Genomic DNA, 18,730 nt, shown 5'->3' with positions numbered 1-18,730 from the left:
AGTATAAAAGTAACAAAATGTTTTACAAATTCCCAATCTAAGTTACTTTAGGCAAAAGTGAATTGATGCAATTCCATGAAAGTACACTTTGTACCCTTGCGAAGACATTAGTGGAGCGTGTGTGGTTAACCGGCACACTAAATGGTTCTAAGAAAAGGTAGCAAAGGGTGACTCAATGTTTTTCATAGTTCGGTGGAGCGTGTGTGGTTAACCGACACATCGAATAGGTGATTGTAACATGTGGGGGCACCATGTAAGTTTGCATGTTTATTCACACCCTATTTTGTGATCCTCGGCATCCCAGTCACAAATCAAGGGGCATATCGATATTTAAATATGCCATTGAAAAGTTCAATGAATCTCAAAGGATCTAGGAGTTTTCAAAGCATTTAAAACTTAATCGGGATTTCATTTTTCATGGTGGATAATTAGTGAATCGTCATTCACTTTGTAACACCCGAAATCTGAAAGGTCAAGAAAGGAAAGGAGAAACCCTAAGTTAAAGAGGGTTGACTCGGCGAGTCTAGGAAGGAACTCAGCGAGTCGGAGCGGGATCCGGGTGTAAAGTAAGTGACCGACTCGGCGAGTCAGCAAGTGGACTCGGCGAGTCTGGTCTGGGTTGGGAAACCCTAATTTCGGGACTTGGTACCCTATTTAAGCATCTTATTCTCTTCCCTAGGGCTCATTTGCGGCCCTTATAGTCCAGAACCAGAAACCCTAAGCCTCAATTGTTGCTCATTCAAGCTTTCTTGCCATTTTGGGTGATTTGAAGGAAGAAGGAAGAAGGCACCCATTGGGGATTCAAGGATTGGCAGTAGATCGAGAGTTTGTGAGGTCTTCCAGAACATTTGAAGGTAATGAGTCGCTACCTTCCCTCTTTTGCATATAGATCAACCTTTATCATGAGATTTGGGGCTTTTTGGACAAGTTTATGAACCATTTCGAGTTAGAAACCTAGATCTGAAGTTTTTACTTCAGATCTAAGTGTATCTTGGCCTAGAGAATCATAAAGCATCAGTCTATGGGTTGATTGTTAAGCCACTTCGTCTCAAACCCTAGTTTATAGTGTTTTTAGCCTAGATCTCCTTAGCTACACGTAAAGTTTGCCACTTTATGTAAGGAATAGGCTTTAGAAGAGTGGATCTACAGTTTGGAGTCCATGCATGACTCAAAAGCCTCTGAATATATGAAGGAATGAATAGACTTGGTGAGTCCTTCGAGCGGACTCGACGAGTAGTATGAAGATGGAGATGAACTCGACGAGTTGGACGAACAACTCGGCGAGTCTGTTGAAGATTGCCTCGGACTCGGCGAGTCAAGTCGCGAAACCCCAACCCCTTCGAGTTAAGACTCCTATCAGTGAGTTGAGTGGGGACTCGGTGAGTTGGTCAGGTCAGGACTCGGAAATAGGAAGACTCGACGAGTCAGGGGCTGACTCGGCGAGTCGAGTCGCGAATGAAGGGGTTTATGAGCTTATGAGCTCGGCGAGTCAGTAGGCTGACTCGACGAGTAGGGTCAACCCGGAAGGTTGACTGTGACCAGGACTTTGACTTTGACCAGAGTTAACTTAGTTGACTTTTAGAGGACTGTCAGACTAAGTGTCATATTGATATTGGTAGCTCGGAGAGCTGGAAGAGCAGCAGCTTAGAGGATTGTCGGTTAGCAGCCAGAGGATTATCGGCAGAGCTCAGCAGTTCAGGTGAGTTTCCTTCCAGTAGGAATGGGTCTACGACCACAATGCCGGCCCAATTAGCTAGCAATAGTTTCCGGACTTCGGTCTGATGCAGTAGTTAGTATGTTTGATGCCTTCGTGGCTCAGACATGATTTATGTGTTATGTGTTCCGGGCTACGGCCCGATGCAGTATGCAGTATATGTGTGTTCATGCTAGTTGATACGTTTATGTTATGCTTTGTTCAGTGAGTCCGTACTTAGGTCCGATGCATGGGACAAGGTCCCAGTCAGTTTTCCGAACTTCGGTCCGATGCAGGGGGCAAGGCCCCATTTAGTCCGGACTTAGGTCCGATGCAGGGGACAAGGTCCCAGTCAGTTAGTCCGTACTTAGGTCCGATACAGGGGACAAGGTCCCAGTCAGTTAGTCCGGACTTCGGTCCGATGCAGGGGACAAGCTCCCAGTCAGTTTCTGGACTTCGGTCCGATGCAGGGGGCAAGGCCCCAGTTAGTCCGGACCTCGGTCCGATGCAGTGGGCAAGGCCCAGTATGTGCTTTATATGTTATTGTATGGTATGTGGTAGATTGGGGGAGCTCACTAAGTTTCGTGCTTACGGTTTTCAGTTTTGGTTTCAGGTACTCAGTTTTCAAAAGAGGAGCTCGGGAAGATTGCAGTGCACACACCATAGTCAGTTAGCCTGGGAATGTTTGACTCTGATAATGAGATTATGTTTTGAATTAATACTCAAAAAATTATGTTATGACTTATGATACAGTTTTTATAGATATGATTTTAGTAATGTTTTTAAAGAAATTTTTAGTCGTGATTTTTGGGTCGTTACACACTTACCTTAAAATATTCTACAACTAGATTACGACATCCCTTTTCTAGGTTGTAGCGTATTGTGTTGGGTCCTAGCCTTAATATCTCATTTGGGTGATTTATTAAGGACTCAATCAATCAACTAAGTTGAATTTGTTTTCTCCCATTTTGTAGATGTCAAAGTACGACAACTATTGTCTTCCCAAATCCCGTGGAACAAGCTTTCCACATGAAGATGATATTCCACGATTCGATCAAGGAACAAGAGATCATGCTTCACTTCCTCCACCTCCTCTAATTATTCTCCCTAACCCACAAGTTCTAAGGCTTGAAAAGTTCAAGCTCACTCAAGCCCTTTTGGCAAGTAAACATGAAGAAGGAAAGTCGGTGTGTGCACATGTCCTAGAGATGAAGTCACACATTGATAGGTTAAGAATGTTGGGATCCATTGTCTGTGAGGAGCTAGCTATTGACTGGGTTCTTCAGTCACTTCCTAACTCGTATAGTGAGTTCGTAAGAGAGTACTATATGATGAACCACGACGTGACGCTTATAGATCTCACCTACATGCTTATTGTTGCTGAATCAGCAATGATTTGGCGCACTAGAAAAGCAAAGTTGATTGGTGAATCTGCCTTCCAGACCTCTATGGATATAGGCAATGGCAACGAAAGACATGCCATGATCGAAGAGTTTGATCATAAGAGAAAGGCGAAGTCTGAAGTAGTTCCATGTGCTATTCCAAAAGAGTCAATTTGCTTTTATTGCCAAGAGAAAGGGCATCGGAGACGAAGCTGCCCTATTTACCTAAGAGATGGGAGAGTCAAAACGTATGGCTCTGCTTTAGGTAAAATCCATTAACTAACTCTTTTAAGTTCCTATTCTAGATTCTTAATACATAATGTGATAAGATTACAATTGATGTTTTGTAGGATCGAAGAAAAGAGAGAAAGCTTAAGGGAAGAAGTAAGCAAAATCTAACTGCGAAGAAATGGATTTCGATCGCATTACTTGAAGATTAGATTCTTGAGCTACTACTTAGAGTTAGAATAAGATTGCTAAGAAACATGTATTAGCATAGTTTTTCAATGAATTGCATTGTAAGGACAAATTTTTCCGCAATAAAATAAATTTTGATTTTATAGTATTTATTTATCCTTGCAATGGCGTGTATGAAAAATTGATGTTTGAATGTTTCTATTATTAGCAATAATGGATTTGATTCTTAATTATGTTATTTGTGGAAATGTCGAGAATTTACCAAATAGGGAGAGTTTCTCATCGACCAAGTTTCAATTGGACAGAAACTTGGAATCATGCAACTTGGTTTCACGATGAATGAGAAATTTCATATTTGGAAATTAGACTAATTCATTGACAAAGCGTCAAGTGAAGGACTAGGAGATCGAGTCCACAAGGTTGTGTGTTGATCAAGTCCACCACAAGAATAACAAAGATATTCGTCATGATTTAATAAAAGTTTAGTAAATATGATTATACTTATAAGATTAAGTGTAATTCTGAATTGATTAAAAAGGTTTAAATCAATAGCAGAACGAATAAGAAGAATCAAGTAGGCAGAAAGATAAAAGTTTCTCTATTCTAAGAAGAAGGGAGAGTACCTTTTATTATGTTTTATGATAGGTCTTAATGATTAAGAACCATATCTCAATTGATCCTCTAAGTGAGTCTTAGTACACTTGTATGTCTGAGAAGAGGAATCAAGAATTGAAGAAATGGTTAAATCAAAAGGCCAATCATACTTCGATCCAAAACAAGTCTTAAAGTTAAGATTGTGACATTGAGTGACAAGTCTTAAGAAGGTTTATAACATTCATCAAATGTGGAATTTGAAAAAGGTTTTCTTATTACTGTACATTTAAAATTGGAAAGTTGTGATGTCTTAGGTAAGACAAAGACCAACTAGGACCAATTTTGTGAAATGTTTAATCTTGATAAAAGATACACTAACTCTTGAATATTTGTTTGTCGATAAATCTTATATGTCAAGGAGTCAGTGGGAGTCTTAATGGTCTCGAAAAGGTTCAAGAACTAATCAAGAATAAACCTTATCGATCATCACTAGCACACGAGTTGAGGTTTACAACCTATCGTGTTGACACTATCTTGTTTCTGTGTCGTTCCAATAGAGTTAATTATGCATGTAAGTTCTATGAGTTCTCATTTGAACGCATAAAAGGCAAGCGCCTTGATCAATGAAAGGTACATTGATAGGAAAGGGTGAGCTGCTTAACTACTTGGAAGACATGGTGGGCAGCCGTGTTACCATAAGGCAAGAGATCAAGATTGAGATGGTTCGGTCCATATGAATTTGGATTTGTCGCAACTTTGGTTTTGACGAATTCGCATGGATAGGAACACATCCACCATTAAAATCTAAGTGTCATAAGATTCCCTCCTTCATGAAAATGACTGTGAGGAAATGCTTTCACTAAGAGAGATTTTAAGAAGATAGTGATTGTCAAAAATTGGATTCTCGAATTCGATTATGGTTACGGTATCCCTTTCCATGATTCGAATTGTGAGATTTGGCAATTAGTCTTAATTGTTTAGACACACATATGAGCTATCTAAGGCAAAGGTGTATAAGCTCAGATAAAGGATTATCAAAGCATTAGGTATTAGAAACATGAACTTAAGAAATTCAATAGGTATTGTTTTTCTGGAAGTTAAGATGGTTTCTGAATACATGTCAAAGCTAGTGGGAGCATAAGTGTTATGCTTATATGACAATAATCATCATGATAGTGGGAGCATAAATGTTGTGCTTGTATGATTATTAAGGTAAGTATTGCAAGTTAACAATATTAATTATAGAAAACAAGAGTTATACCTTGCAAAGTCGTAAGGGTTGAAAAGTTGTTTTGCTATAATTAAGGGAGAGAATATTATGCTTCATTTCAAATCTAAAGGCTTAGGTTGTGGAATGTTAATAAATTTAGTCAAGGATACATAGTGCATTCTCAAATTTCGATTATGATTATGGCATCTCTCTTCATAGTTCGAATTGTGAGAACGTGACACATAAAATATTATGGCAAAAGATTGATAAAGTATCAAATCTTTATGTAAGACATTATGCATCGTGTCCCACACGCTTCGGGTATAGAATCGATTGCAAGTGCTATAATATTTAACCATTCTAAAATTTTTCAAATGTCTAGCGCATTAAGAGGGAAAAAGGACAAGAATCGGTTTTGACTAAGATAATTAAACAACTATCAAAAGGACGATCCAAAGCTCGGTGAGGATTGGTCGCTTGTGAGTAGTTGGAAGTATGAAATTGGATGGACCATATCGACATTATTATGAATAAGATAAGAATCTATTAAGAATGAGTTGTCATATGGCAAATATGGAAATGTTTCCATATTGAGAGTTGGATATTGAGAGTCCATGTCTAGATTAGAAAATTGTATGCAAAAGGATGCTCAAAGGAATGTATTTTGAGTGAGAGACATCATGTCTATGGAATTTTATTGTAACAATCTCAAATAGAGAACTTTGTAATTTCATTTGCAATAGTCATTGTGATTTTTGTGCTATGACATTACGAAAGGATCATTGCATAAAATGTTAGAATCTAGCATATTCTATAAGTAGCAAGAATTTTATATTCTTACACTTGTGATAGGGATTGGGAGTTGTGAAATGAGTGTGATTGGAAATATGTTCATTTGACCTATTTCACAAAGTAAGGAATGTAGGTAAATATTGTGTGCATGCTAAGAGCATGGGACAAGTATAGTTATAATTCAAGTAAGAAGTTGATTACTCGAAACAACAAATAATGAGTAATCGATATGGTGATAAATAAAAGGTGTTTTATTTATACTCAAAGGTTTGAGGCCATATGGGATTAGTATTATTCTTGTGTTTCACTTTGCATGTTTTGACTTCCTGAATAATTTAATTGGTTCAGAACAGTCAAATTATTTGAACGAGCCACAGTCGTTCGTATGTTGGAAGTAGGTACGAATGAAGACTGTCGTGAATTGGTGTGTGGATTGTCTAAAGTGTATTAGACATAATCAAATGTTTGCTGCAACGTTCATGAGTGCTTATGAATATGATTTGAGCATTGGATTAAACCCACGCTCACTTGGATCATTTCATGGATTTTATCACGAGTGATTGGTGAGACGATAACATCTTATATTCTTGAAACCGAGATGTGTGAGTTGTATCTTGCGAATCGGTTGCACATTGATAATATGTAAACGCACCAGTAACTTGGTGTTATAAAACATATTGTTGTGTGTGATTCGGTAAGTGAGTGCAAGCGAGCATTGAGTCAAAGTTTATACGTTCCTTTTATCCAAAGTAGGATAAAAGCGATATCTTTGGGCCCCTCGATGATTTAGTGATGGCACCTAAGTGCTTGGCCAAGCCGAGACTAAATTGATGGTTCAATTGTAGTCTGTTGTCAGTCATCATAAATCGGAAGTTGGGAAATAGTATAGAGAGAATGATTAAGTTCATGTCTTATATCTACACGATATCTAGAATGGAGGAATATATGATCCCTTATCTAAAGGACACGCATATCTGATAAGATCAGAGTTGACAGCGGCTTTTGAAAGCTACGATTGCAGATCAGGATCTGAAGTCATACGCAGAATAGTTATTAGACTTATCCAAGTGGGAGACTGTTAGATTAGTGTCTAAGTCCATAACTATTTTGGTATGTACTTGACCCGATGGTGCATGGTCCTTTTGGGTTGCCTTCACCAAAGCAACTTGATAGGATGAATTATGGAGAGAGAGAGGATTAATTATGATTTATTAATATATTATGAGAATAATATATTAAAGGAGAAATCATATTGTTTAATTAATATTAGTCAAGAATTAATAAGAATTAAGTTTGTGGCTAAAAGACATTAATTAAACTTAAGGGACTGGAACTGTCAATTGTGTGATAGTTGAATATTGGGCTAATGGACTCCATATTAGAGGGGTGAACAAATTCTATGGGGAAACCCATTAGAAATCGTCCTAGGCCTCTAAGGAGGGAGTCCATGGGTTGCTTAGGGCATAAGCATCCAAATTAGGGTTTCCTTGTTAGATAACCCTAATAGCCTCACTATTTAAAGGACCCTTGAGACTCAAAAACGTGGTGAACTTGTTCCTTAGGGTTTCCACACGCTTTGGGCAGCCTCCCCTCTCCTTATTCTTCATCCTCTTGCTCTTGGTTTTTGTAAGCCATTAGAGGAGTGACACTTGTGACTCTAAGCTTTCTAAAGTCATTACAAGGAGGATTTGAGATTATTATTGCTACATAACAATCAAGGTAAGATCTAAACCCCATTCATAAGTTAATTTGATTAATTGTATGCTAGATCTAGGGTTTAAAGTCTTAGATGAATTGCATGTACAATAGAGAAACCTAGATCCAAGCATTAGGGTTTGTATGAGCACATAGGATGTTCTTATGGCCAAAACCCATCAAAAACAAGTACCCAATTTATGTTAGAAATAAAAGCATCAAATCATTTTTGCATGGAAATGGTCCATGTTTGATCATGGAGAGCATGAATGAGAGACTTAGGGTTTGCATATTTGGATGAGACATAAATTGAGACTATTAATAGGTTTCGAGATTCCATGTTGAAATCGAGTGACCATCGGGTGGCTAAGAGAGTGAGTCGTTGGTGCCTTGGTTAAAATAGTAGAAACTAAGGAGGTTGGATTATCACTATGATACGTAAAGCCGATAGGTGAGGGTTCAGTTTTAGGAGAACTGAGAGGATTGGAGGCTTGGGTATATGAGTAGATGAGGTGTCATGAAAAGTATAAAATATAGGTGAGGCATGATTGATCTGATCAAAGAATATATATGAAGAGGCTAATTTAGAGTCACAGAGCGGAAGGGAAAGTTAGATTCATTAAAAGTGACATAACCTTAAATGGTGATCTTTTGAGATGGAAGTTCAAGATAATGGAACTCTTAAACTTTTAAAGGGTAGCCGACGAAGAGACATAGTGTAAAACCGGGAGCAGGTTTGTGTGGAGGATTGATGTGTGTAACATAAGAACTCAACTACCTGAAGGTCTGAATAATTTTTCTTGAATAATTTGGTGAAATGAATTTGGTTTTTGATTGAGGTGAAAGGTGTAGCGTGTAAGTGGTGTGTGACTATATCTAAGGTTTTGAGATAATAGTCACCGAAGGTGGAATATGCAATCGGAAGGAAAAATACGATGGTTTTTAGGATTGAGATCACATGGGCTCTGATACCATTTTGTGGTCAATGTTTTCCCATAATCAGATACAATACATTCATTAAAATAAATTATGTTACAAAGTATAAATAGGCTTAATCTAATGGACTACTATATTGGGTTATACAAGATGCACATATAAATATGATGCAATGTACACTAATAACATCTTGATCTTGAACATATAACAAATTTCATCTTAATGGCCAAAACAACATAATTGTTTCTACACTAGAGTGGGTAATGGAGAGATAATAATCCTCTTTTTATGACCTTCAATATCGGGATTGTATCTTTCTTTGATAAACCAAGCGTAAGTAGTAGATTCTACCTATCCCTTTGGGCATAAGGAAACCAATTAACAAAGGGGAAAAATAAATAAGCAGAAACATTAGAAAAAACAAGAGATGAACATAGTTAAAATAAACTTTGTCTCTAAGCCCTTATTTGATCAAAATAGTTAAAATCTAATTTGATATCTAAGCTTTTATTACTAGTAAAAAACGAAATATTGAGTTAAAAACATCAAAGGTTTACTCATTTGTCTAATAAAAAAGTTTGAAATCTAATCAAATACCAACACATAGTAAAAATAAAGACTTAAACTAAAACAAGAAATGTTATGAAATATGCCTTTTACTCTAAATTACTCCGACATGAACATGGAAATCAACAATAACTAATTCAACCTTGGGTTATTGAAGGTGATTGACATGACAAAAAAGAAGCAAGCTATAGAAATTCCACTTGAGGTATGGACACGACTTGAATGAGAAAGTTTATCGCCTCGCACAGTATACACTTTCCTAGATTCCTCATCTTTCACTTTAATGGTTGAAGAGCCTAAGAAAAAACCAAAACTAGTGAATCATAAATCTTATCTTATTTCGGTATATAAAGATTCGATCAGTGTTACTGTGTGAAAGGTCAGTTTATATGCTAATTTACATAGAATTAGATATAATGGACATAATTTTTTTAGTATAAGTTCACGAGGGATTATAAAGGTTCATGCTACAAAAAGAAACGATACAAAATGGACACGATTTCATAGTTGAAAGAAGTAAAATAAATTGATATGTGATCTATGCTTACACTTATGCTCAATCCATCCAATGGTCTTCTTTTCCACATCGTATGTTACCAACTTATCAGTCAATACAACATCTACATATAAAATTTACGTTTAATCACCTTTTATGTAATAAATATTTATAAATTATCATAAATTTTTTTGGTACCAACTTAAAAAATATAATTAGTCGAGATATTGGAAGAAATAAAAACTATGAATTGTGGCTGACCTCCTAACAAAGTTATCTCTTTCCCATCCTTCGTTTGCAAATTGCTATCTTGAAAACCGATACACCATTCTTGATCCTGATGCAATGTTTTCGTAAATAAAGTAATAAAATGCCTTAAGCATTCAACGACCATACATATGGAAGGGTGATTAAATACCTCAACTTCAAATAGGTATTGATGGGGATAAACTTTCATAGATAATGAATTTTTGAAGTGAAAAGTGACAACTGGAAAACCCTTCTCAACACTATATAATCATAGGAAAAATACAAAGATACAAATAAAAGTTTCAATATTTGAAAAACTTAATCATATAAAGATGAGATTCAACTATATTTATAGTTAGATCTTCAACAAACACTTACTTTCCAGAGTATTTGTAGCATGTGAACTGTTGATCAACAATGTGACTCTTTAAATTAGGTTGTGCAGCATTTATCTAGGTAAATACATCAACCATGAGAATTATATTAAGAAAATTAGAAGTGTAAGTTAACCAAGGGAATTACACATGAATAACACAAATATTAATGCAAACATGGAAAAGATCACATATACCTTCTTTATCAATTGCTTGTAAGCCAAATCAGGTAAATAAGCTAAGGTTGTACCACTATCAATAATTGTTCCTTGATTGGTTCCAACGCCAAAAAAATCTTTTGGAAGTTGTAAAACATCATCACCTACCTGAATTTCTTTTAATTCAACATTATAATGCTCCCTGTGATGCAGATAAATCATAAGAAACATATATTTCAAGGTAGGACATGTTAGCTAAGGTTTTTCATGTACACTACCAAAGTTGTTAGAGTTAGCCACCACAAAGGGTAGCCTGTTAATTTCAATTATGTTCAGTTATGTAATTTTTTTAGTAGCTGATTTCTTCTATTAATTCTTACATATACATGTATTTTGGTAACATGTTCATAATCAATATAGAAGATAGGAAATTCAAATCTCTTTATTTATATATATATATATATATATATATATATATATATATATATATATATATATATATATATATATATATATATATATATATATATATCTTTCTCGTGTTCTTGATTTCAACATCGTATTAGCTTTCTCATCTGTTCTTCCACATCATTTTGATTTTTTTTTTCATTTTCAATTCAATCTCTTCTTCATTTGATTCAATTTTACTTCAATCCATTCATATTACATCTCGATTTGATTTAATGTTTAAATCATATACCAATTCCATTATATCCAATATTGCTGATCTTTCAAACGCTTTCTACCTTGTATAATATGATAATCCTAACATATTTCTCATTTATAATGTTTTCACTGGAATTTGATTCTCAACTTGGAAACGATTAATGATTATCGTTCTATTTATGAAAAATGAGCTTGCATTCGTTGATGGAACCATTTCTAAGCCACCAATCGATTCGCTGTGTAATGCAAGTTGGTACATATTCAATTCTATGGTAATTAGTTGGTTACAAAATTCTCTTCGTCATCACATTGATGAAAGTGTTCTCTTCCTTCGAACTGCTCATGACATCTAGAAAAACTTAATCATCGATATGAACAATCTAATGGATCTCTCATTTATCAGATCTAACAACAATTATACTCTTTATTGAAAGGATCTAATGAATTATACACTTACTACATCAAATTGAAGAATAATTGGGATAAACTTCGCATTATCCAAATTACATTTTCAATCATGATGTAATTGATATGAATGTTTTAAATGATCAAACATTTAAATTACTCAAAGAAGTCAATGGAATTCAGTATTACTAAGAAATCGTGTCATTCTAAATCACAATTTCATTGCTTAATTAGTTTTCCATCCAAATTCGAATTCACTAAATCAAAAGAGAGAGGAACCTAAGTATGATGTTTAGATTGTAACCACTGAGTCATCATCAAACAACTCCCAAGAACAATATCAACATCTTCTTCAACTACTCAATCACACCAAATTTCAGTCGTCATTTTCTCATAGCCATGCTTACTCTTCCACCCTTGAAGCTCCACTGCACTTTGATGTTACTTCCTTTTTTATACTTTGTTGCTAATGTTCATAAGTATTCTGCATTTCTTCAACCACACTTATCCTTTATCATGGACATTCGGACAGTAAAGTGATTGACCATATGTGTTCTAACAAATGTCCTTTCCATTCTATGACTAAATTCACAAACAATCAATTAGGCTTCATAATGGTCATAACTTGTTCATTTTACATTGTGGTGATGTTCAAATACATGATTCAATCATCTTGCTTGATGTTTTATATGTTTCATCTTTCAAGTACAATCTTCTCTTTATCACCAACTTCAAATCTAAGTTACAACTATTTGTCTTGTTCACCTTTGAGAAATACCTCATGTAGGACACATCGTTGAAACATAGTGTAACATTTGGTATCCTTGGTAAAAGAATAAATGATTTGTACCTATTTCAGTACATTGATCTTTAAACAATGTCTTTCAAATAGTTTTTCTACATTTACTTCCTTTCCATCATCTCATGTACTCATTTCTAGTTCAAACATTATGTTCCCTTATATGATTTAACCACATCTCTCAAGATACCATCTATTCCAACTTCCTTTGAGTTATCATAATCATGATATTGATGCATTCTTAACTTGTGATCAAGCTAAAAAATAACATTTTTTCTTTTCATATAGTAATTCTGTCTCCAAAGCTCATTTGATCTTGTCTACATCTGTATTTAGAGACCACACAAACATCCTACTCATGATGGTTATAAATATTTCATAACAATCATTTATGAATTTAAAAGACACACATGGATTGATATTTTGAATGATAAGAGTTATGAATTTTTATTTATTGAAGCCTCACTTCACTCGTGAAAACCCAATTTCAAGTAACTATCAAATGCGTAAGAACTAATAATGCTAAAGAGCTTGATTAAAGTATTGATAGAGTTACTTTTATACAAAAGAATGGTATACTTTACTAATGATCAACATCTTACACCCCTCAACAAAATTCCCTTGTTGAACTCAAAAATAGGCACATTTTGGAGGTTGCTAGAGCCTTATACTTTTCAATGGATTATTGGTGAAGCTTATTAGGGAGAATATTTTAGAGCATTTGTTAACCCTTTCAAAGATTCTTGCAAACCGCTCTTTATTTGAGGCTTTGTAAACAAAAAAAAATAGAATTGAGTTCACTTAAAGCATTTGGTTGTCTTTGCTTTATTTGTTCTGTCCTAATGGAAAGTGATAAGTTCATGCCTATATCTCATCCTTTCATTTTTATTAGCTACGCTTTGGTCAACAAATCTTATAAAGTTCTAAATCTAGTTACAAAAAAACTTCTTATCTCACAAGAAATCAAATTCTTGGATAATATTGATATTGCATGCAAGAAATCTAATATGATTGTTGTTCCTCCTACTGATACCAAAATTTTACACAAGAAGAATTATGATAAAGTACAAGAATTCTTTATCAACCAACTTGTTTGCAAAACTATGTATGCAACATGATTGTCTCATCTAATGATAGCCAATTGTGTAATCACACCATAGAAATTTTGTTTATTGGTCCATAATATTATAATTCTATTGTCAATACATTATTCTTTTTCATGTGGAAGCTAATCACTATGATCCGTCCTTTTATCATAAGATAAAGGTATTTTTGAAAGGGAATCTACCATGAAAATTGACCTGAATGCCAATGGTACATGATATATCATCAAACTTCCTATAAGAAAAAAACCATCTGTATACGGATCAGTTTATAAAATGAACTCCCATGTACATGGTTATGTTGTGGATTATAAAGCTAGTCTCATTGCTAAGGGATTTACACAAAGAGAAAGTATAGACTGCCATGAAACATTCTCAATAGTGGAAAATTCATAATTGGTCATAACATTGTTGCTCTTGTTGTTAACTCAAGCGTGATACACATCAATTTGATGTTAATAACATGTTCCTACATGGTGGCTTGCGTAAGGAGGTTTACATGCAAATTCCATTGGGCCATAAGCCTCATCTTTATCTCTTTTTTATCGACTTCGGACAGTGTGTAGGCCAAACGTTTTGCATTCCTGCAATTTCAATTTTATTCTCTTTGGCCAAATGGCCATTCTCTTTCTATTAACAGACAACACGTTCAACAATCATTGTAGCCATTTATGTGGATGATATTTGTGTCACTCGAAATGACTTTGATGAAATCAAAAGTCTTAAAACCTTTTTGAGCAACCAATTTAAAATCAAATATTGGGTTTACTACATTTCTTTCTTGGCATTGAGTTTAACAAAATTAAAGGCAAGGTTATTCATACAAACAAGTTCATTAAGGAGTTGCTATTAGCCTATAATATGACTGATTCCTCATGAGTTACAACTCATCTTACTTCTCAAGTTAAACTTCTTCAAATTATGAATGATCATATCCTAGGTGTTACCATTTAAAAAAAACCTATTAGCAAACTCAACTTTTTATTGCACACTTGACTTGACTTTTTCTTCTAAAAGCAGTATTTGAGTCGGTTCAAAAAGAATCCATCTCAAGTTGTCTATAAAGATGCATTACATGTTCTTCAATATTATAAAGGATCAACTTATCAAGCTCTTTATTACAATGACAAACCTCACTTCAAGCTAAGATTGGGCCTCCTACCCTATCACACGAAGATGTGTTAGTGGTCACTATATAATCGTTGGAGGCACACCCATCTTTTGGAAGTCAAAAACCAAGTTATAATCCTTGTTGAGGCGGAATATTGATCTGTGAGACGAGTGTGTTTCAGACATCACTCATATTCCCTTAAAGTGTGATAATATGGCAACAATATACATCCTCTCTAAACCTCTCTTTCATGAGAGGCCAAGCAAATAGAAGTATATGGAGCTTGACTGTCATTTGGTGCGAAAAGAAGTTCAAATTGGTTTTATTCGTTTATCACATGTTGCAACGATCGTTAATAAGGGGTGTTAGCCAAGCTAAATCATCACATGTTTGTCACGTGCACTACCAAAGTTATTGGAGTTAGTTACCACCAAGGGAAAGTTCATTAATTCCAATTAATTATGCTCTCATAGATAATTCTATTAGTAGCTAATTTTTTTTTGTTGTTGTACGTATATTTCTAAGGTAGCTTGTTCAAAATGAATACATAAGAAAGAAAATTCAAAACCTCTCTCTCTCTCTCTCTCTCTCTCTCTCTATATATATATATATATATATATATATATATATATATATATATATATATATGATGGAAGAAATTAAAGGGAACGCTAGTATAATAAAGGCCTTACAAGAATTTGAATGAGAATTATTGTATCTTAAAAGGACAACTTACGTGTGACTCATTGATGTTGTCTTGACTTTGGGATATACCACTTCTCCGATAGTAAATATGCCGCCTCCTTTAGAGCCATCTAGGCAATGTGAAAAAATCTTTTTAACCTTTTTGGCAGATGCAAGCTGTGAAAGCATAGAAGAATCTGCCTGCCCAAAACCAAGCATTCCGTCTAGTGGTTGTTCTGATGAACCCAACTCTCCAGATTGTTGAGATCCATACCTATCATGCATGGATAATGGAACAAATGGCAATCGGTAAGATCATATGCTAATAATAAACATAAGCTAAGCAGTTCTAATCTTCAAACTTCGTAGAAACACACTACTACATATGGGAAGTGTAGACCCACCCGAATGCTATACTCCCATTCATAGATGTTGTTTGAAGGTCTCCAGAAACTCGATCAAGTTGTACAATATCTCTCACAAAATATCCTGTCGCTGAGCTTCCATCACCATAATTAACAGAATAAGAACAGCGGGTTCCGACCTTACAGTTACCAGTGGCACCCTTCAGTATGGAACTGCAAATTCCTTGATCACAACTAACAATTTTTGCAGTTGTGGAAGCCTTTGGATCATACAATGGACGTGATGCCTAGGAATAGTAATGGTACAAGATGTTACTTCGGAAACAAAGAAAACAAAGATCAAAAGAATGAACTGAATGTAAATTAAGTAACTAAACTCATGCTTTAAAGTACATGGAATTAAAAGTTTATAAAAGCACCAAGTAAGAAAAAGAACATACTCCATGGTCACTTTTCCTAGGACATTTTTGACATCCAACACCATTTACCCATAGAAGGTCACTCCCTGTATCAACCTGCACCATATAGTCCTTTCCGGGAGTCCCTATCCGTATCTTAGAAAAATAAAGGCTACATAAAGACACAAACAAACAATATAAACTTTCATGGCATGAATGCTATACAATACTATACTATACTATACTATATTATATTATATTATATTATATTATATTATATTATATATATATATATATATATATATATATATATATATATGTATTGGCGGATCTAGAACTAAATATAACTGGGCTTCATTTTATAAAAAAATATATAAAAGCATAAAATTCAATTTTTTGGATTTTTCAAAAATAAATGTCAATTGGGGCAATTTTATGTGCAAATCCGTATTAAGAAGGGTGTTTTGGGTAAAAATATGATTTTGAAAGGGCTTATTAGTAACAAATATATATATATATATATATATATATATATATATATATATATATATATATATATATATATATATATATATATATATATATATATATATATATATATATATATATATATATATATATATATATATATATATATATATATTCCATATTGTCTTGATGGCATTCCTTAATGTACAAGAGAAAGAACATATTTTATTTTTCTTATCACAAAGCCAGAAAATAGGACCAGAAATTCCAAAAGGATCACAAACACATTCATCTTCCATAGGTGAGTATGCAGGAACTGAATCTAGCCATATTTGTCATGGAAACAACGACTACAGGAACAACACTGAGCAATCAACAAAAAACAATCTTGAATACATAAATGTATATATTAAGAGCGAGAGAACTAACGCTGCTGAGGTAGGGTTACTGTCGCCACCTATGGGGAGGTGGACGGCTGAGAGAATCCTCCGATGACGTTGGGAATCATGAGCTTTGAACTCAGTTAAAAGCTTCTTGTTGCCAGCAAATTTATGCTGAACCTGGAAGACGACATTGGCTGATCCCAGCAAACACAGTTGAAGAAGAACAAACCCAATAGCCAAAACAATAAATTCTCCTTTATTCAGTTCCATTTCCTACGAATGGAAATGTATATTTGGTTCAGATGAGTCTCTTGAGGGTTAAATAAATGAACAAGTGTATATTGCCATGTTTTATAAATGATGGTTACTTGGAGGGAAGAAGAATGTGAGGACAAGAAAATTAACCCACCTCGGCTTAGCCGCTAATAAAGAATCAGAGCCAAATTAGAGGCAGTTCTGACAACAAACAAATAAATTATTATCTTTGTGCGTGTTCACATTGCTTGATACTGACCGATTCCTCATCCAACTAGTTTATATTTTCACTTGGGTAATTCTATATACACGAACAAAAATCTAAATGCACGATGATTTGATTGATTATGTTTATTTAGTCAAATTTTATTTTTAAATTTAAACAAACTGTTTATATAATATGTATTTTCATTTATCACCCTTCTGTTTAACTATGTAGTTTAAAATTCACCTTTTACTCGTTTAAAATCTATTCCTCACATCCATTATTTAAATATCAATAATATAATAGTATACGGGGAAATGACTTTTTTTTTTCTTGTGTGCAACTAACGATGAAGTTCTTACAGGGGATTTCTAAATGTGTTTTGCACGAATGGAATGATTGATTATATTCAATGTAGTCAAATTTATCAAAAATTTCAACAAACTATATTTTTATTTATAGCTTTTTTATTTGTATACGTATTTAAAAAAAAAATTCGTTGGATTTCCCGTGTTAGAAAGAAAACACTAATTTTATAATGGTTTTATGACGCTTCAATATTTACATAATTTTTAACGTATGCAAGTGTTATTTTCTTTTAACGCTAATTGAGTTATAATACGTTAATTGAGTTTGTAAAAGTTAATTTTAAACACTACTTGAGTTTTTAACCACCAACTCTAAATGTTGATTTTTTTAAAACACTAGTTAATTTTAAACACTAATTGAGTTTTTAAACACTAATTTTTAAATGTTGATTGAGTTTACAAATGAATTTTATTAATACTATTATAGGTTAAAAATAATGTATATATATTTTTTAATATTATCATTAACGTCAGTGGCGGACGCGGACTGTTTTAATAGGAGTGTCTTTCGTACCTCAAACCGGTGCACCTAATAGAAAAAACCAATTTTTTTTTTACATTGTGTGCCGGAAATTAAGCAGTGGTCCGGGACCACTAATGCTCCACTAAGATCCACCACTGATTAATGTATTAGCATAATTCTAATAGACTAGGTTAATATAATGAATTTTTAAAAGTCGGGAAAGGTATAAGGTGAAAGATAAACATTGTATATAAATAAAGCGATTAATTAGAATTTATATAATAATATTTTTACAAACGATTGTGACATATTGCCGGGTTTTCAAACTTGAAGGCACAAATACCAAAACAATTACGCGACTTCTTTTCGTGCGAATATGAGGACCCTATTTTTCTATATGTTAATATTATCATAAATAAAGATAAAATGACAAGGTTTAAAAGTTAAATGTACAATATATATTATTGTTATAAGTCATAAGGTTTTAAATATAG

At 34.0% G+C, this 18,730-nt stretch overlaps 1 protein-coding gene across 1 annotated transcript; it reads right to left on the bottom strand.

The window, feature by feature from the left end:
* Positions 1 to 9,229: 9,229 nt before the first annotated feature.
* On the bottom strand, positions 9,230 to 17,335 carry LOC111920984 (aspartic proteinase 39). The gene is made up of 10 exons (XM_023916558.3): positions 16,992 to 17,335; positions 16,137 to 16,266; positions 15,736 to 15,983; positions 15,384 to 15,605; positions 10,603 to 10,765; positions 10,410 to 10,483; positions 10,201 to 10,291; positions 10,044 to 10,119; positions 9,835 to 9,906; positions 9,230 to 9,582 (listed from the first exon to the last, which is right to left on the bottom strand). Exons 1-10 carry the CDS (start codon positions 17,213 to 17,215, stop codon positions 9,419 to 9,421), a joined length of 1,464 nt encoding a protein of 487 aa, XP_023772326.2. The 5' UTR covers positions 17,216 to 17,335; the 3' UTR covers positions 9,230 to 9,418.
* Positions 17,336 to 18,730: the final 1,395 nt, after the last annotated feature.

Source organism: Lactuca sativa, chromosome 8 (assembly GCF_002870075.4).
Source record: "Lactuca sativa cultivar Salinas chromosome 8, Lsat_Salinas_v11, whole genome shotgun sequence".
Classification (NCBI taxonomy): Eukaryota; Viridiplantae; Streptophyta; class Magnoliopsida; order Asterales; family Asteraceae; genus Lactuca; species Lactuca sativa.
This window is presented reverse-complemented; position numbering and strand designations above follow the sequence as displayed.

Excerpts from the sequence above, each read along its gene's own strand:
- LOC111920984 (XM_023916558.3), bottom strand. The coding sequence starts at position 17,215 with ATGGAACTGAATAAAGGAGAATTTATTGTTTTGGCTATTGGGTTTGTT. Across the intron at positions 15,606-15,735 it reads AATGGGAGTATAGCATTCGG|GTATGGATCTCAACAATCTG; the intron begins GTGGGTCTACAC and ends CATGCATGATAG. Across the intron at positions 10,120-10,200 it reads AATACCTATTTGAAGTTGAG|GATCAAGAATGGTGTATCGG; the intron begins GTATTTAATCAC and ends ACATTGCATCAG.